Source organism: Oncorhynchus keta, chromosome 23 (assembly GCF_023373465.1).
Source record: "Oncorhynchus keta strain PuntledgeMale-10-30-2019 chromosome 23, Oket_V2, whole genome shotgun sequence".
Lineage (NCBI taxonomy): Eukaryota > Metazoa > Chordata > Actinopteri > Salmoniformes > Salmonidae > Oncorhynchus > Oncorhynchus keta.
The window spans coordinates 12,260,216-12,280,749 of NC_068443.1; the positions used below are offsets into that span (position 1 = coordinate 12,260,216).

The 20,534-nt window shown below is 45.6% G+C and overlaps 1 protein-coding gene across 1 annotated transcript in view; it reads right to left on the reverse strand.

The window, feature by feature from the left end:
• Window positions 1–9,146: 9,146 nt before the first annotated feature.
• LOC118401802 (serine/threonine-protein kinase STK11-like) overlaps window positions 9,147–20,534 on the reverse strand; it is a 35,788-nt gene continuing 24,400 nt past the window's right edge. Inside the window, exons 10-11 of the mRNA XM_052476370.1 lie at window positions 19,747–19,956; window positions 9,147–9,734 (exon numbers count right to left, since the gene is read on the reverse strand). Of these exons, the coding sequence (XP_052332330.1) occupies window positions 19,769–19,956 (188 nt within the window). The 3' untranslated portion in view covers window positions 9,147–9,734; window positions 19,747–19,768. The remainder of the gene's footprint in view (window positions 9,735–19,746; window positions 19,957–20,534) is intronic.

Sequence of the window (20,534 nt, forward strand, 5' to 3'; positions counted from 1 at the left end):
TCTGTGTGCAGACGAAGCCCAAGAGGGAGGAGAAAGTTGCCAGGCAGAGCTAGGAGCTGAGGCAAGGATAAGGGCAAGAACTGCGGATGGGTTGGGGTCCACTCCAAATACAGAAGCAGGGATGGGGTTAAGAGCCAAGACAGGGGTAGGGGCTGTTCTGGGAACAGAAAGAGAGGTCGAGACAGAAGACAGGTTTGAGTCAACGTTAGAGGTGGGGCCAATAACAGGGGCAGAATTAGAAATTGAGGCAGGGCTAGGGGCATCAGGGGTGAGGATAAAGGCAGATTCTGGATCAGGGTTAGAAGGGGTGCTAAGTGCTGGAGCAGGGCCAGGGTTATGGGAAGATCCAGGGCCTCGATCAAGGTCTGGGTCTGGGGTGTGTATCAGTCGACAGGAGAGCTCTGAGACCCAGCCCTCCCTGTACAGAGACATCTGGAGCCTGCGAGCTTCTCTGGAGCAGTATGCCTCCTCGGACCAGAGCAGCACGGACAGGGAGTCCATACGCAGCGACGCCGACAGCGTGTGTTCACTAGGAGGCGCTGCAGCCCGGTCCGGCTTTGCTGCCTGTCTCTCCCAGGACCTTGGCGACGAACTGGAGGAAGAATGGGAGTATGGGGACACGGGAAGGGAGGGGGGAGACAGAGGACAGAGGGAGACAGAGGGGGAGGGGGAATACAGGGACACTGGAAGAAAGATTGGGCACAGGGGGGTCCAAAGGAGAGATAGTGAGGGTAGAGGAGGAGAAGGGGGAACCCGGGTAGGAGGAGGAGGCGAAGGGGAGGTGTGCAGCCGGAAGCTCCTGCAGATGGACAGTGGGTACACGTCCATTGAGGCTCCGATAAGGGCCCCTGAGGAGCTGAGGCTGTTCGGAGCCCCTGTAGGCCCTCGTGGGAAGACGGCGTCGGAGAGAAGGCTGTTCTTCACCAGCTCTGGGAGGAAGGGCACCGTGTGTGAGAGCTTTGAGGCCAAGGTGTTCCAGGAGGAGTTGGAGGATGAGATGGGAAAGAGTACTGAGGTGGAAGAGAAACCTTTGAAGAGGTCCCCAAGGTCTACTAATGGAGGAAAGACGCTTGTTCTGAAAGATCCGTCACAATCGGTATCACCACTAAAATCGCTACAACTGCAACAACCGCCGCTGCAGTCGCCCCAAGCCCAACCCCAACCCATTCCCTCGCCACGGCCCGTACGCCTCCGTCGGCGTGACTACAGCATAGACGAGAAGACGGACGCACTGTTCAACGAGTTCCTGCGTCACGATCCCCGCTTCGACCAGCAGGAGTCGCCACTGCGCTCCCGGCACCGCTCGCGCATCCACCTTCGCAAGCAGTGGCAGCGCCACAAGCAGTACAGCGACCCGGGGTCTGGTGCTGGGGGGCGCTACTCACCCTCTCTAGAGAGGCAGAGTTTCAGACCCTTACGGAGGGGCGACAGTGCGGGATACCCTCTAGACACACGCTATCACAGCACGCTGTCTCGTATCGCCAGCGCAGCCGACGAGGAGACCAGTGAGGGGGCGGCTAGCGAGGGAGCAACCAATGAGGGTGCGGCCTGTGAGGGTGCGGTGCACGAGAACACAGACGTTAAGGAGTCAACCAATCAGGGCACAGGGAATGAGACTGTAGCCAATCAGGACATAACTAGTCTGTCATCTGACACACTGAGGGCTGAGGCCAGTGGGATGGACCCGAGGGTAGACAATTACAACAACAACAGTAGCCAATCTTTGACACTATCAGAGAGTTACTCCTCTGTCCCCACACAGAACCCTCCTGTGGCTCTCCCTAAGTTCCTGAAAGACTCCCACATCGATCCCCCTATTCTCCACATTGAAGACCCTGAATCCCTAGGCTTAAATCCCCATCCTCAGCCCCAGGCAAGGATGTCTGATAAGCTTTCTGTGACCCTGGAGGACAGGCTCTACACTGGGCTGTGGAGGACAGGGCAGGGTCAGGGAGGACCAGAGTATGTGGTTGGAGCCATCTCCCTCTCCTCTTCCCCTGAGCCCTCCAGCCCTGTGTAGCTGGCTGACTTTTCACGCCTCCAGTTAGGACTCACTTCAGTTCATTCAATGGATGATTTTTTTCTATTTCTACTATATAGCATTAAATAAACAAAAGACCTTCCCACATGTAAGTGACCCCCCCTTTTCTCTGGCTTTGAACACTTCCTCATGGCTTACATCTCTTCCTGTACAGGTATAGGCATCTGCATTGCTTGCTGTTTGGGGTTTTAGGCTGGGATTCTGTACAGCACTTTGTGACATTGGCTGATATAAAAAGGGCTTTATAAATACATTTGATTGATTGATAGTTCGTGCTATCTGGGGTCCTTGGGGTGTCCCAATCCTAAACCTAACCTTAACCTCTACCCTAACCAAAACCCTAACCCTTAACTAACCTTAACCGTTTTAAATTTCAACTTCAATTGGGTGATGTCAGAGTTGACACGTCCCAAGGATATCATTTAGATGTTTAGACTAGGCTCTGATACAGGTTTCTTGACTGATACTTTACCCAATTCATATGATATGACAATATGGCTATTGGCTGCACTCTCTATTCTCTTCCAGTGTGATTCCCTACAGCCTTATGTTACCATGAAACTAGGTGCTGTGGCATCTTTTCTGGTAGACTATGAAAGATAGAAATCTGCGACCTTAGATTTCCATAGTTACTGGTATATTCTTGCTTTAGATAGATATTCATCTCGGTTCACCCACAACTAAAACCTTGCGTAAATTGGTCAACATATTCGAGCAACAGTAGTTGTCACGACGGGATTTCTATGTCAGTAATAAAGTTTTCAAGATATATAACTTTCAAAATGTAGAAATACAGCCGGTGTGATGCATTTTGAAAGTTATATATCTTGAAAACTTGATTACTGACATGCAAAATATGTTTGGACTATATCAACAATGGAATGAAACAAATACCAAAATATCATTTTTGGGTGGAATTGTCCTTTAAGCACTGCCCAATCCTGATGCTCCAAAATACCAGTGATGAAAACCCAAAGACCAGAACTTAGTCCCATGCAGCTCACCACATCGTGACAGATTATATGGTTCTATGAGAGATTAGATAGCTATCCTTGCTAGGAGATTAGATATCCAATTCCTAGCTAGATTGTTGCTAGCATTTAAACACGCCCCTATCCATATTGACGGGACGGCAGTGGAGAAGGTGGAAAGCTTCAAGTTCCTCGGTGTACACATCACTGACAATCTGGAATGGTTCACCCACAGAGACAGTGTTGTGAAGAAGGCGTAACAGCGCCTCTTCAACCTCAGGAGGCTGAAGAAATTTGGCTAGGCCCCTAAAATCCTCACAAACTTTTACAGATGCACAATTGAGGACATCCTGTCAGGCTGTATCACTGCCTGGTATGGAAACTGCTCCGCCCACAACCACAGGGCTCTCCAGAGGGTGGTGCGGTCTGCCCAACACATCACCAGGGGAAACTACCTGTCCTCCAGGACACCTACAGCACCCAATGTCACAGGAAGGCCATAAAGATCATCAAGGACATCAACCACCCGAGCCACGGCCTGTTCACCCCGCTGTCACCCAGAAGTCGAGGTCAGTACAGGTGTATCCAAGCTGGGACCAAGAGACTGAAAAACAGCTTCTATCTCAAGGCCATCAGACTGCTAAATGACCATCACTAGCTGGCTTCCACCCGGTTAAGCAACCCTACACCTTAGAGGCTGCTGCCCTATGTACATAGACTTGAAATCACTGGCCACTTTAATAATGGAACACTAGTCACTTTAATAATGGTTACATACTGCTTTACTCATCTCATATGTATATACTGTATTCTATTCCACTGTATTTTAGTCAATGCCACTCCAACATTGCTCAAGCTATTATTTATTTATTTCTTAATTCCATTCTTTTACTTTTAGATGTGTATGTATTGTTAGATATTACTGCACTGTTGGAGCTAGGAACACAAGCATTTCGCTACACCCGCAATAACATCTGCTAAATATGTGTATGTGACCGATAAAATTTGATTTGACTTCCCTGCTCACATCCTTTTTCTGCCATACTAGTGGAATTTACAGCATGATATGTGTGTAAACAATGTGAAAATGAATACTGTACAGTTTTACATAATAGAAAATGCACTTTGATGGGAAGATAATATGGTATGTTTGTCATTTTCCTCATTCCAAAACGTCTTGTCTTCAAATGTCCTTCTCATCCTGATTATCATTGAGTATGGGTAATATCATCCTGATTATCATTGAGTATGGGTAATGTCATCCCGATTATCATTGAGTATGGGTAATGTCATCCTGATTATCATTGAGTATGGGTAATGTCATCCTGATTATCATTGAGTATGGGTAATGTCATCCTGAGTATCATTGAATATGGGTAATGTCATCCTGAGTATCATTGAGCATGGGTAATGTCATCCTGATTATCATTGAGTATGGGTAATGTCATCCTGAGTCTCATTGAGTATGGGTAATGTCATCATGATTATCATTGAGTATGGGTAATGTCATCCTGAGTCTCATTGAGTATGGGTAATGTCATCCTGATTATCCTTGAGTATGGGTAATGTCATCCTGATTATCATTGAGTATGGGTAATGTCATCCCGATTATCTTTGAGTATGGGTAATGTCATCCTGATTATCATTGAGTATGGGTAATGTCATCCTGAGTATCATTGAGTATGGGTAATGTCATCCTGATTATCATTGAGTATGGGTAATGTCACCCTGATTATCATTGAGTATGGGTAATGTCATCCTGATTATCATTGAGTATGGGTAATGTCATCCTGATTATTATTGAGTATGGGTAATGTCATCCTGATTATCATTGAGTATGGGTAATGTCATCCTGAGTCTCATTGAGTATGGGTAATGTCATCCTGATTATCATTGAGTATGGGTAATGTCATCCTGATTATCATTGAGTATGGGTAATGTCATCCTGATTATCATTGAGTATGGGTAATGTCATCCTGATTATCATTGAGTATGGGTAATGTCATCCTGAGTATCATTGAGTATGGGTAATGTCACCCTGATTATCATTGAGTATGGGTAATGTCACCCTGATTATCATTGAGTATGGGTAATGTCATCCTGATTATCATTGAGTATGGGTAATGTCATCCTGTATGGGTAATGGGTGTCTGTCCATAGAGTTGACTGGATTTGACTGGATTCTAGTCTGGTAGTTTGCTCCATTTATGCATTCAAAACAAATGAGCACCCAGATTACTTGAGTAACACATGATGACAAGATTAGATTCATATTGATTCTCTATTAATTGTTATTTATCTATTTGCTCATTGTATGTGCTCTCCTGTATTGCATCTTCAATGGCATCATATTAAAGTTTTAAAAAACAGTTAATGAAACAACCCCTAGAAAATGGGCATATTTTGTGTAAAGTTCTACCATATCTAGAAAACAAATGGTTGTCTATGCTCTTCCTCTTTTGTCCCCCCTCTCCAATTTCCCAGACCCCTATCAGCACTAGAAACCAGAAGTTATAACTACAACTCATTTCAATTCCATGACTTCGACCTTCCATCCTCTCATGTTGTGTCTGTAAATTGATTATAGTAGGGGAATCCATTTCCCCCTGGAGGCCTGAGCTGAGGGAACAGGGACGTGTCGCTGGCAGCTAGCTGTCTGCTGGATGAAGGGCACTTACCATAAGCCTGACTGACACAATACTCTAAGTCTACGTTTACACAGGCCAATCAAATCAGCTCTGAAAAAGATCTCATGTGAAAAGGTCTGATGAGGGGAGAGAAAGAGGACAGGCAGAATGATAAGAGGGTGAGGGAAGAGAAAGAGGACAGACAGAGCGATAGAGGGTGAGGGGAGAGAAAGAGGACAGGCAGAATGATAGAGGGTGAGGGGAGAGAAAGAGGACAGACAGAGCGATAGAGGGTGAGGGGAGAGAAAGAGGACAGGGAAAGAGGAGAAAGAGAGAGCAGGGGACTGGGAGGGGGAGACCTGGGGGATGTAGCTCTCATAGGACTATGAAATCAGTGTTGCAATTAGGATCATTGACTGACTGATCAAAACGCTAAATGTTAAATGCTTCCAGTACAGTGGTTTGACCCTGCATACGCTGAGTGACTTCTCAGCACCCAATACCACTGGAAGGGATATTTAATAACCCCTAGACCCCACTGGAAGGGCTGACCCCTAACCCCACTGGAAGGAGAGAAGGGAGGACACTGGAAGGGAATGTAATGACCCCTAACCTCCCTGGAAGGGAAAGACCCCTAACCCCACTGGAAGGGATATGTAATGACCCTAGGGGACTGGGAAGGGGTAATGACCCTAACCCCCTGGAAGGGATATGTAGCCCCTCCCCACTGGAAGGACTATAAAATCCCCTAGTATGTAATGACCCTAACCTCCCTGGAAGGATCCCCCTAACCCCACTGGAAGGGATATGTAATGACCCTAACCCCCCTGGAAGGGATATGTATTGACCCTAACCCCACTGGAAGGGATAAATGACTTCCCTGTAGTACAGTGGTTTGACCCTGCCCCACTGGAAGACTTCTCAGCACCCCCTGGAATACCACTGGAAGGGATATTTAATAAACCCCACTGGAAGGGATATGTAATGACCCCTAACCCCACTGGAAGGGATATGTAATGACCCCTAACCCCCCTGGAAGGGATATGTAATGACCCCTAACCCCACTGGAAGGGATATGTAATGACCCCTAACCTCCCTGGAAGGGATATGTAATGACCCCTAACCCCACTGGAAGGGATATGTATTGACCAACCCCCCTGGAAGGGATATTTAATGACCCTTAATGACCCTTTTGCTTAAGCAATGTTGTACCTTCTGAAAACTTGAGTTAAACCTTGAAACACTGAGTACTTGTACATATCACATTGTTCACTTCATCATTCTCAAAAACAGTGTAAATCCATTGGTACCCCTACTGGAACCAGGGGGCGAGTTGTGTTGTACCTTGAATAAAGGGTCCCTGTCTATGTATCTGGTCATTTAGTGGAGAGGAAAAAGATCTGTACACTTTCAAAATCCCAGATGTTTTGTAATGCCTTGATACCTACTGTAGATGTCGAGGGACCAACCAATGTATATATTCATTTAGGATTTTTCCTAAAAAAATCAAATGAGGCAAAGAGGCAAAGAAAGAAGAAACGAGATGTGTTCACTTCACTTCCTGAACAGTAGAATAAAATAACCATGATGACAGAGATGACTAGGGAACAACAGAGGATGCAATGCAGACATCCACATCACACAACAGTCAGTATCATCACCAGAATGGTGGAGAAATAGGGGTGGGCTAATTACAACAGCTAAGAAAAGAGACTTTGGGTCCAATCTACAGTAGGTATCAAGGCATTACAAAACATCTGGGATTTTGAAAGTGTACAGACCTTTAAAAAGAAAAAAAATACCAGTATGATGTATTATTGTAAAGAAATAAAGATTTCTTAACATGGTATTTATTTAATAAGAATAAGGTCAGAAAAGCTGGAATTCTTCATTAATCAATGCATAGATTCTCTCAGTGCCTGGCTGACGTGGGCAGCATTCGTCTCCATTTTATGCAACCCCACCACTCCATCAGCCCAGCACTGAGAATAGATCACAGAGCGAGTGAGTCAGAGCATAGGGAGGGAGGGGAGCAGATGAGTCAGAGCATAGAGACAGGAAGGGGAAGGAGGGGATAGAGAGCGGGGGAAAGAGAGAGGGCAGGACAACAGAGGAGAGAGTAGGTGAGTCAGACCAGAGAGCGAGTGAGAGAAATGAAAAGGTGAAAGAGGGAGATAAGTGAGTGACAGGGTGAAAAAAGGCTACCGGTGTATCTTCAATCATACAGATGCCTGACGCCATATTATCCCGGTTTTCCTGAGGGCTGATTGAAACCCATTTCACGTTTTCTGAGCCCCTCATTTCAGTTTCATAGTCAAGAATCCCCCTCAATCCCCCGTCCCACTCAGGGGCAAGTGTTTACTCCAACGCCAGTGTAGGTGTGAAATAAACTGCAAAAGCGCATGGTCGTTAAACACCTGCAGTTTAATAACCATACACGATGTACACAACGTTAGGAACACCTTCCTAATATTGAGTTGCACCCCCTTTCGCCCCCAGAATAGCCTCAATTCATCAGTGCATGGACTCTACAAGGTGTGGAAAGCATTCCACAGGGATGCTGGCCCATACTGACTCCAATGCTTCCCACAGCATTTCAATAGTACTTTAAAGTATTTTTACTTAAGTAGTTGCTTTGGGTATCTGTACATTACTATTCATATATTTGACTACTTTTACTTTACTATATTCCTTAAAGATAATGTATTTTTCTCACCAGTGTCCCTGACACCTAAAAGTATTCATTACATTTGAAATGCTTAGCAGGACAGGAAAATAGTCCAATTCACACTTATCAAGAGAACATCCCTGGTCACCCTGCTGCCTAAACACACATGCTTCGTTAGTAAATAATGTCCGAGTGTTGGTGTACCCCTGGCTCTCCATACATTTAAAAACAAGAAAATCATGCCATGTGGTTTCCTTAATATATGGAATATGAAATTATTTTTACTCTAATCTTTGATACTTAGGTATATTTTAATCCAAATACTTGGACTTTTAAGTAGTATTTTACTGGGTGACTTCCACCTGAGTCATTTTCTATTAAAAGTATCTTTACTTAAGTACAACAATTAGATACTTTTTCCACCACTGCAGTTGTGCCAAGTTGGCTTGATGTCCTTTGGGAGGTGGACCATTCTTGATACAAGCGGGAAACTGCTGAGTGTGGAAAAACTCTGTTGCAGTTCTTGACACACTCAACCCAGTGTGCCTGGCAACTACTATCATACCCCATTCAAAGGCACCGAAATATTTTGTCTTGCCCATTCACCCTCTGAACGGCACACATACACAATCCATGTCTCAAGGCTTAAAAATAATGATTTAACCCATCCCCTCCCCTTCATCTACACTGATTGAAGTGGATTTAACAAGTGACATTTATAAAGGGATCATAGCCTTCACCTTGATATTCTAAAAGAAAGAGCTGGTGTTCTTAATGATTTGTCTACTCAGTGTATGTTCAGAATATAAAATAAAATGGGAGACAGACAACAACAAGGATTTGGTTCGGACGTGTTTTATATAAATAATTTAAAAAAAAGATTAATTGGAAAAAATAAACAAAACCTAATGAACACAATAAAGCCCCTCCCAACACACCAGTGGTGGAGGCCAAGGTTTCAGTCTGTTTGTCTGTTCTTAACTCAGCAGTTTCCCTTTCTCAAAGTTCAATCCAGCATGCAGTTTTTATATCAGTATCACTATCCTCAGTTAAAATAAAAGCTATTCTTTATCAACCGAATTCCTTTTACAATGTGTATCTTTAGGTTCTGTCAAATAAAAGGTTGTCTAAGAACTAAAACCAATGGGGTCAGAGTTCACGAAGGTGGGACTTGCACGGCCAGCCATGCCTCCTCTGGGACAGCCTGAGAGGGGAGGACGGAGGGAGCAAAAGAACAGAGGGGGAACGGAAACACAAAGAGCCACTTCACACAAAGACCCTTGAGGGTACAGTCTGTTTCTCTGCTGCTCTCTGTCCATCTCTCCGCTGTGCGCATGACATCCTTGAAGAGTTTGTAGCCAAATGGTTCAGGAGGAACAACATCAGCAGTTCTCTCTCACCATTTGCCAAGGATGGGAAAGATAAACCTAAGAGGAGAGAGAGCCAAGCTTTATTCTAGTTCATTTCATTGTACAACTATTGCATGACAAATAGGATGATTTATGACGTACAGACTTGAAGTCTATTTAAAGGGCTTTGCACCCTTCGCATTATTTGAGCATCAAAGGCTTATTTGTCCCTCTGCCTCCGGCAAAAACACACAGTGTGTCCCTCTGCCTCCGGCAAAAACACACAGTGTGTCCCTCTGCCTCCGGCAAAAACACACAGTGTGTCCCTCTGCCTCCGGCAAAAACACACAGTGTGTCCCTCTGCCTCCGGCAAAAACACACAGTGTGTCCCTCTGCCTCCGGCAAAAACACACAGTGTGTCCCTCTGCCTCCGGCAAAAACACACAGTGTGTCCCTCTGCCTCCGGCAAAAACACACAGTGTGTCCCTCTGCCTCCGGCAAAAACACACAGTGTGTCCCTCTGCCTCCGGCAAAAACACACAGTGTGTCCCTCTGCCTCCGGCAAAAACACACAGTGTGTCCCTCTGCCTCCGGCAAAAACACACAGTGTGTCCCTCTGCCTCCGGCAAAAACACACAGTGTGTCCCTCTGCCTCCGGCAAAAACACACAGTGTGTCCCTCTGCCTCCGGCAAAAACACACAGTGTGTCCCTCTGCCTCCGGCAAAAACACACAGTGTGTCCCTCTGCCTCCGGCAAAAACACACAGTGTGTCCCTCTGCCTCCGGCAAAAACACACAGTGTGTCCCTCTGCCTCCGGCAAAAACACACAGTGTGTCCCTCTGCCTCCGGCAAAAACACACAGTGTGTCCCTCTGCCTCCGGCAAAAACACACAGTGTGTCCCTCTGCCTCCGGCAAAAACACACAGTGTGTCCCTCTGCCTCCGGCAAAACACACAGTGTGTCCCTCTGCCTCCGGCAAAACACACAGTGTGTCCCTCTGCCTCCGGCAAAACACACAGTGTGTCCCTCTGCCTCCGGCAAAACACACAGTGTGTCCCTCTGCCTCCGGCAAAACACACAGTGTGTCCCTCTGCCTCCGGCAAAACACACAGTGTGTCCCTCTGCCTCCGGCAAAACACACAGTGTGTCCCTCTGCCTCCGGCAAAACACACAGTGTGTCCCTCTGCCTCCGGGAAAACACACAAAGTGTCCCTCTGCTGAATAAACACACAGTGTGTCCCTCTGCCTCCGAGAGGCACACAGTGGGAGAGGCCTCTGCCTCCGGGGAGAAACAGCACAGTGTGTCCCTCTGCCTCCGCGAAAAGGGGAGTGTGTCCCTCTGAGGGAAAAACACAGAAAGCAGGGAATAGGCAGCGAGAGAGAGGGAGAGGCAGCGAGAGAGAGGGAGGGAGCGAGAGAGAGGGAGAGGCAGCGAGAGAGAGGGAGAGGCAGCGAGAGAGAGGGAGATGCAGCGAGAGAGAGGGAGATGCAGCGAGAGCGAGGGAGAGGCAGCGAGAGCGAGGGAGAGGCAGCGAGAGCGAGGGAGAGGCAGCGAGAGCGAGGGAGAGGCAGCGAGAGCGAGGGAGAGGCAGCGAGAGCGAGGGAGAGGCAGCGAGAGCGAGGGAGAGGCAGCGAGAGCGAGGGAGAGGCAGCGGCAACGAGAGGGAGGGTCAGCGGCAACGAGAGGGAGGGTCAGCGGCAACGAGAGGGAGGGTCAGCGGCAACGAGAGGGAGGGGCAGCGGCAACGAGAGGGAGGGGCAGCGGCAACGAGAGGGAGGGGCAGCGGCAACGAGAGGGAGGGGCAGCGGCAACGAGAGGGAGGGGCAGCGGCAACGAGAAGGAGGGGCAGCGGCAACGAGAGGGAGGGGCTGCGGGAGAGGCAGTGAGAGGGAGGAGCAGCGAGAGCACAGGCAGGAGTGAGCGCAAGACAATATCCTGCCTGCAGCCCACTCCATCTAGACCAGTGTGAGTCATCCCTATAACACATTAATACAGAGACTGCTGCATATCCGACCAAGGAGCTCTGCAGTGTGTGCGTGTGTTTTATGATTGCCAGTGGAAAGACCGTGTGTGTGAGTGTGTGTGTGAACCTCAGTCCCTAGGAGGATGCCTGGGGAGCAGTGATGTGGTAGATGACTCAGAGAAGCCTTGAATCAGTTTCTCTCATTTCCTCCCTTCCCCCTCTCCCCGCCTTTCCAGTCTCCCCGCCTTCCCCAGTCTCCCCGCCTTCCCCAGTCTCCCCGCCTTCCCCAGTCTCCCCGCCTTCCCCAGTCTCCCCGCCTTCCCCAGTCTCCCCGCCTTCCCCAGTCTCCCCGCCTTCCCCCGCCTTCCCCAGTCTCCCCGCCTTCCCCAGTCTCCCCGCCTTCCCCAGTCTCCCCGCCTTCCCCAGTCTCCCTGCCTTCCCCAGTCTCCCTGCCTTCCCACACAGGTGGACCGATGAGAGTAAATATTTTTGCAAGAGTGCTTAAAATATCACACCTACAGTCGTGGCCAACAGTTTTGAGAATGACACAAATATTCATTTCCACAAAGTTTGCTGCTTCAGTGACTTTAGAGATTTGTCAGATGTTACTACGGAATACTGAATTATAATTACAAGCATTTCATAAGTGTCAAAGGCTTTTATTGACAATTACATGAAATTGATGCAAAGTCAATATTTGCAGTGTTGACCATTCTTTTTCAAGACCTCTGCAATCCGCCCTGGCATGCTGTCAATTAACTTCTGGGCCACATCCTGACTGATGGCAGCCCATTCTTGCATAATCAATGCTTGGAGTCTGTCAGAATTTGTGGGTTGTTTGTTTGTCTACCTGCCTTTTGAGGATTGACCACAAGTTGTCAATGTGATTAAGATCTGGGGAGTTTCCTGCCATGGACCCAAAATATCAATGTTTTTTTCCCCGAGCCACTTAGTTATCACTTTTGCCTTATGGCAAGGTGCTCCATCATGCTGGAAAAGGCATTGTACGTCACCAAACTGTTCCTGGATGGTTGGGAGAACTTGGTCTAGGAGGATGTGTTGGTACCATTCTTTACCATTCTTTCATGGATGTGTTCTTAGGCTAAATGGTGAGTGAGCCCACTCCCTTGGCTGAGAAGCAACCCCACACATGAATGGGGCTCAAGATGCTTTACTGTTGGCATGACACAGGACTGAAGGTAGCGCTCACCTCGTCTTCTCCGGACAAGCTTTTTTACGGATGCCCCAAACAAATCGGAAAGGGGTTTCAGAGAAAATATGACTTTACCCTAGTCCTCAGCAGTCCAATCCCTGTACCCTTTGCAGAATATCAGTCTGTCCCTGATGTTTTTCCTGGAGGAAGTGGCTTCTTTGCTGCCCTTCTTGACACCAGGCCATCCTCCAAAAGTCTTCACCTCACTGTGCATGCAGATGCGCACACACCTGCCTGCTGCCATTCCTGAGCAAGCTCTGTACTGGTGGTGCCCCGATCCCGCAGCTGAATCAACTTTAGGAGACGGTCCTGGCGCTTGCTGGACTTTCTTGGCCGCCTTGAAGCCTTCTTCACAACAATTGAACCGCTCTCCTTGAAGTTCTTGATGATCCGACAAATGGTTGATTTAGGTGCAATCTTACTGGCAGCAAAGTCCTTGCCTGTGAAGCCCTTTTTGTGCAAAGCAATGATGACGGCACGTGTTTCCTTGCAGGTAACCATGGATGACAGAGGAAGAACAATGATTCAAGCGCCACCCTCCTTTTGAAGCTTCCAGTCTGTTATTCGAACTCAATCAGCATGACAGAGTGATCTCCAGCCTTGTCCTCGTCAACACTCACACCTGTGTTATCGAGAGAATCACTGACATGTCAGCTGGTCCTTTTGTGGCAGGGCTGAAATGCAGTGGAAATGTTTTTTTGGGGGATTCAGATCATTTGCATGGCAAAGAGGGACTTTGCAATTAATTGCAATTCATCTGATCACTCTTCATAACAATCTGGAGTATATGCAAATTGCCATCATACAAACTGAGGCAGCAGACTGAAAATGAATATGTGTGTCATTCTCAACTTTTGGCCACGACTGTACACACACATGGTTATTATAGTTGATAATATATATATATTTTTAAAATGGTTTAGTTTGCTTTCAGACCTGATTTACTAGTTTATTTACTTTGAGAAACATTCTTATTTAATTTGTTTCTATTATTTTCTTTATTTTTAGTGTTAAGGACAGAAAGTAGCATATACATGGGAGGCTAGCAACCATTTATGTGATGAATAGTTGTTTTTTGGGATGTCACTTCTTGCCACTGGTGGGCAGTAATGTTTTTTTATTTTTAAATTAGGTCTGTCAAACGATTAAATCGAGTTAATGGCATTAGTTCACCTTAAACACAAAGGTTACGAACAGAAAGCCATTGATGCGCCCAATGTTGAGTAGGCCTTCTCCCTCTTATGAATGTTCTTGAAGTTTAATGCACGCACACACACACTTAAAGCATTCTAAATGAGCGACTAGGGGGGGGGGGGAATAAAACTTGTCCAACCAATGTTAGGAATTACTGTAATCATATGTACTGTTCAGATAACTTTACACATACAGTCCTACACATTCTCCCACCCAAACCCTTTAACTGGGTGAGTTCGTTTTGCATGGACTGGTGCACTGGGTAGGCAGAGTTCGCACATGTTAGACCTTTCAATTCGTCCTCAAGTGAAATCTCCACCCACCCGAGCCATGCAAAACGAACTCGCCCACTTACTCGCCCTCTCACACACCCCACTCTTTAAACGGATCTATGAGGAGCCCATTGCCTTTGCAGTTCTTCCTTTGCCATCTAAATTAGTCAGTGATCAAGTTCTCAGTTTGTTAGCTAGGTAGGTAACATGACTAGCTAGCTAAACCAATGTAGTTTTATGAAACACCAAAAACAGCGTCTCGTGAGTAGTTTAAAACGGCCAGCGACATGAGCACGTATCCGCAGCAGAAAGAAAGCGCCCCGGTAATATTGGCCTTCACTTTCACATGATTTTGGCTAGAGGCACACGGTCTTTAGCGCTGTAAAATCATCATGCCTGTTCGCCCCGCTATCATCCAGAAGGCGAGGTCAGTACAGGTGCATCAAAGCGGGGACCGAGAGATTGAGAAACAGCGTCTATCTCAAGGCCATCAGACTGTTAAACAGCCATCACTAACATAGAGAGGCTGCTGCCAACATACAGACTCAAATCTCTGGCCACTTAAATAAACAGACTTAATAAAGGCATCAGTCACTTTAATAATGTTCATAGAGGTATCACTAGTCACTTTAAATAATGCCACTTTTAATCATGTCCTACATTACTCATCTCATGTACAGTTGAAGTCGGAAGTTCACATACACTTAGGTTGGAGTCATTAAAACTCCTTTATCAACCACTCCACAAATTTCTTGTTAACAAACTATATTTTTGGCAAGTCGGTTAGGACATCTACTTTGTACATGAGGCAAGTCATTTTTCCAACAATTGTTTAGACAGATCATCTCCCTGAATCACAATTCCAGTTGGTCAGAAGTTTACATACACTAAGTTGACTGTGCCTTTAAACAGCTTGGAAAATTCCAGAAAATTATGTCATGGATTTATTTAGAAGCTTCTGATATCGTTCGTCTGACATCGTTTGAGTCAATTGGAGGTGTACTTGTATTTCAAGGCCTACCTTAAAACCCAGTGCCTCTTTGCTTGACATCATGGGAAAATCAAAAGAAATCAGCCAAGACTTCAGATAAAACATTGGAGACCTCCATAAGTCTGGTACATCCTTGGGAGCAATTTCCAAACACCTGAAGGTACCACGTTCATCTGTACAAACAATAGTACACAAGTATAAACACCATGGGACCACGCAGCAGTCATACCGCTCAGGAAGGAGACGCGTTCTGTCTCCTAGAGGTGAACGTACTTTGGTGAGAAAAGTGCAAATCAATCCCAGAACAACAGCAAAGGACCATGTGAAGATGCTGGAGGAAACTGGTACAAAAGCATCTATATCCACAGTAAAACAAGTCCTATATCGACATAACCTGAAAGGATGCGCAGCAAGGAAGAAGCCACTGCTCCAAAACGCCATAAAAAAGCCAGACCATGGTTTGCAACTGCACATGGGGACAAAGATCATACTTTTTGGAGAAATATCCTCTGGTCTGATGAAACAAAAAGAGAACGGTTTGGCCATAATGACCATTGTTATGTTTGGAGGAGAAAGGGTGAGGCTTGCAAGCCGAAGAACACCATCCCAACCGTGAAGCACAGGGGTGGCAACATCATGTTATGGTGGTGCTTTGCTGCAGGAGGGACTGGTGCACTTCACAAAATAGATGGCATCATGAGGGGGAAGATTATGTGGATATATTGAAGCAACATCTCAAGACATCAGTCAGGAAGTTAAAACTTGGTCGCAATTGGGTCTTCCAAATGGACAAGCATACTTCTAAAGTTGTGGCAAAATGGCTTAAGGACAACAAAGTCAAGGTATTGGAAAGTCCATCACAAAGCCCTGACCTCAATCCCATAGAAAATGTGTGGGCAGAACTGAAAAAGCATGTGCGAGCAAGGAGGCCTTCAAACCTGACTCAGTTACACCAGCTCTGTCAGGAGGAATGGCCCCAATTCACTCTACTTATTGTGGGAAGCTTGTGGAAGGCTAACCGAAACATTTGACCCAAGTTAACCTCTTGGAACACTAGGGGCAGTATTTCATTTTTGGATTAAAAAACGTTCCCGTTTTAAACAAGATATTTTGTCACGAAAAGACGCTCGACTATGCATATAATTGACAGCTTTGGAAAGAAAACACTGACGTTTACAAAACTGCAAAGATTATCTGCGAGTGACACAGAACTGATGCCACAGGCGAAACCAAGATGAAACTTCAAACAGGAAATGAGCAACATTTGAGGCGCTGTTTTCCATTGTCTCCTTATATGGCTGTGAATGCGCCCTGAACGAGCCTACACTTTCTGCCATTTCCCCAAGGTGTCTGCAGCATTGTGACGTGTTTGTAGGCATATCATTGTAAGATTGGCCATAAGAGACTACATTTACCAGGTGTCCGCCCGGTGTCCTTTGTCGAAATTGGTGCGTAATCTCCAGCTGCAAGCATTCTTCCATGTGATTCAGAGGAGAGACCAGACTTCCACGAACGATATATCATCGAAGAGATATGTGAAAAACACCTTGAGGATTGATTCTAAACAACGTTTACCATGTTTCAGTCGATATTATGGAGTTCATTTGGAAAAAAGTTAGGCGTTTTGATGACTGAATTTGTTTTTTTTTTGGTAGCCAAACGTGACGAACAAAACGGAGCGATTTCTCCTACACAAAGAATCTTTCAGGAAAAACTGAACATTTGCTATCTAACAGAGTCTCCTCATTGAAAACATCTGAAGTTCTTCAAAAGGTAAATGATTTTATTTTAATGCTTTTGTGAAAATGTTGCATGCTGAATGCTACGCTAGCTATCAATAATCTTATACAAATGCTTGTTTTGCTATGGTTGAAAAGCATATTTTGAAAATCTGAGATGACAGTGTTGTTAACAAAAGGCTAAGCTTGAGAGCTAGAATATTTATTTCATTTCATTTGCGATTTTCATGAATAGTTAACGTTGCGTTATGGTAATGAGCTTGAGGCTGTATTCACGATCCCGGATCCGGGATGGCTAGAATCAAGAGGTTAATTAAACAATTTAATGGCAATGTACCTAATACTAATTGAGTGTATGTAAACATTCTTAAAATAAAGTGGTGATCCTAACTGACCTAAGACAGGGCATTTTTACTAGGATTAAATGTCAGGAATTGTGAAAAACTGAGTTTAAATGTATTTGGCTAAGGTGTATGTAAACTTCGACTTCAACTGTATATACTGTATTCTACACCATCTACTGCATCTGCCTGTCATCGCTCAACCATATATTTATGTACATAGTCTTATTCATCCCTTTACATTTGTATAATTGTTCTGAATTTGTTAGATTACTAGTTAGAGATTACTGCATAGTCAAAACTAGAAGCACAAGCATTTCGCTACACTCGCATTAACATCTGCTAACCATGTGTATGTGACCAATAAAATTTGATTTTTAAAGACACAAGCATTGACTGAAGCCAAATGTTTATTACTAGCCCAAGGTACACTACATGACCAAAAGTAAGTGGACACCTGTTCACCGAACAACTCATTCCAAAATTATGGACATTAATATGGAGTTGGTCCCCCTTTTTCTGCTACAACTCTTCTGGGAAAGCTTCCCACAAGATGTTGGAACATTGCTGTGGGGACTTGCTTCCATTCAGCCACAAGAGCATTAGTGAGGTCGGGCAATGATGTTGGGTGATTAGGCCTGGCTCACAGTCAACGTTCCAATTCATCCCAAAGGTGTTTGATGGGGTTGAGGCGAGCGCTCTGCAGGCCAGTCAAGTTCCTCCACACCAATCTTCACAAACCATTTCTGTATGGACCTCGCTTTGTACACAGGGGCATTGTCATGCTGAAACAGGAAAGGCCTTCCACAAACTGTTGCCACAAGGTTGGAAGCACAGAATGTTATTGTATGATATAACTTTAAGATTCCCCTTCACTGGAACTAAGGGGCCTAGCCCGAACGATGAAAAACAGCCCCAGACCATTATTCGTCCTCCACCAAACTTTACAGTTGGCACTATGCATTGGGGCAAGTAGCATTGTCCTGGCATCCGTCAAACCCAGATATGTCTGTTGGACTGCCAGATGGCGAAGCGTGATTCATCAGTCTAGAGAACGTGTTTCCATTGCTCTAGAGTCCAATGGCGGCGAGCTTTACACCACTACAGCCGACGCTTGGCATTTGCGCATGGTGATCTTAGGCCTGTGTGCGGCTGCTCGGCCATGGAAACCCATTTCATTAAGCTCCCGACAAAACAGTTCTTGTGCTGACGTATCTTTCAGAGGCAGTTTGAAACTCGGTAGTGAGTGTTGCAACCGAGGACAGACGAATCCAATAATTTGAAGGGGGTGTCTCAATACTTTTGGATGTATAGTGTAGATCACAGCCAGTCATTTCCAATGGGAGACAATTAATCATAGTAGGCAGACCCAAGCAAGAGCTAGCGAGGTCCTATTGGTGCGTTCTAGTATGCATTTGCATATTTCCGTTAGGGAACGCCAATAACTACAATTCGCCCTTGCACTCCTAAAGAAAGACATTTTTTAAAATTACTTTGGCAAAGGGTAAAATCTACAAAACTTAGTCCACTCAGATTCTAGTTTTGGAAACAGAAAACTGTATTGAGATGTTTAATCGATGAGAAAATTCACAGAATGTCGGCCAAAATCCATCTCGTGCCATCTTCTCCCACTGGGCTTCCTTTTATTACCATATTTGGTAGTGAGTGGAAACGCCAACTAGATGCTTCACATTTATACATCCGGTGAAATATCTGGCTCATTGTTCCATCTGTGCTGAAGCTGTGATCCGTTCTGCGCTTAAAAGGGTCAGTGCGGAAACATGTGCGCTTAAAAAAGGTTCCGTGCATTGAAGAAAAAAAGTTTCCGCTGATAAGCCGGTCACGTGTTAATGTGGTAACTTTGACAGCCCTAGTTTAAATGAGAAAGTCAATCTCAATGGGACTTTAAAAGGATTAGCGCCGAGACTGGTAATAGAAATATGGTCAACTGACCACCGGTGGTTTAGGGTTTGCTGTCGCCATTGTTCACGCTCCACGCCTGCCCTTTGGCTAGCAGATTACTTCCCCGTTAGCACGCAACAGCTAGTGAGTGATGCACAAGATAGGCCTATTTGAAACATCCCTATCACCTGGCAGCATTTACCCGCCAGATTCAGAATCTTTAAAAAAATATATGTTTTTAATAGCTTGAAAACCCCATTGGATGTTTCCCAGAAGTTCAGGGGAAACTTCAACTGAACATAATACATGATGGTTTTTATTTTAGTTAGTTGGAGTCAAAGTAGTCCAGTAGGTTTTTCCAAACAGGTTTGTTAATGATTTTATTTCAGTTTACGAAATATTTTTTTCAGGATTCGTTTTAATTTCCTACAATAACCTTGCGACACACAAACCTACACACACACCCTTCTCACCAGATGGGTTGTTGAGGTGGGGTCATTGCTGTTTGCAGGTGGAGAACTTGCGTATCTTGCTGGCTGTGGAGACTCCTTTGCGGGAGGGATTGGATGAGGAGGAGGACCTGCGCTCTGGCTTGGCCTTGCTCTCCGTCCCGTTTACACACACAGGCTTGGCCTGGGCCCGGCTCAGATCCACCTCAGCCTCATCCTCCTCTGGTACCTGCCCTGGAGGACAGAGAGAGAGAATATAGGCCGGTCAACACACACACAGAGACAAACACCATGAACATCTGCAGAGGCAATCACACATCACCTTCAGATAATCTACTGCTTTCATCATGTAGAAAGCGCATTTATAAAAACATGTTTTGAGAGAGACGAGACCTTTAGAATAAAACTCTTCTTCCTCAATAGCACTAGAATATCAAAGCAGATAGAGACTGGGGGACAAAACATTGTCAAAAGAAAACCCCACCAGAAAACCCCACCAGAAAATCCATTGAGTGACTGACTGCTTCATCAGATTTCATCTATTGATCTTTCTGACCAGTCGGGTCAAAAGATCAATGGCGATTGGGCCAGTGAGAGCAGATGGTAAGAAGAGACAACCAATCAGAGTAGTAATGGAGTTGTCTGCACAGTAGTACCCTTTTAAAGTTGTTGTTTTCTCAATACATTTACAGACACTAAATGACATTAAGTGACATTATTAAAAAGGCCAAAGCTGTGTGCCAACTAATCAGTTTGAAATGTCACCTTATTTAAGGTGTGTTTAGCAGACAGACAGAGATTGTGGCTCTGAG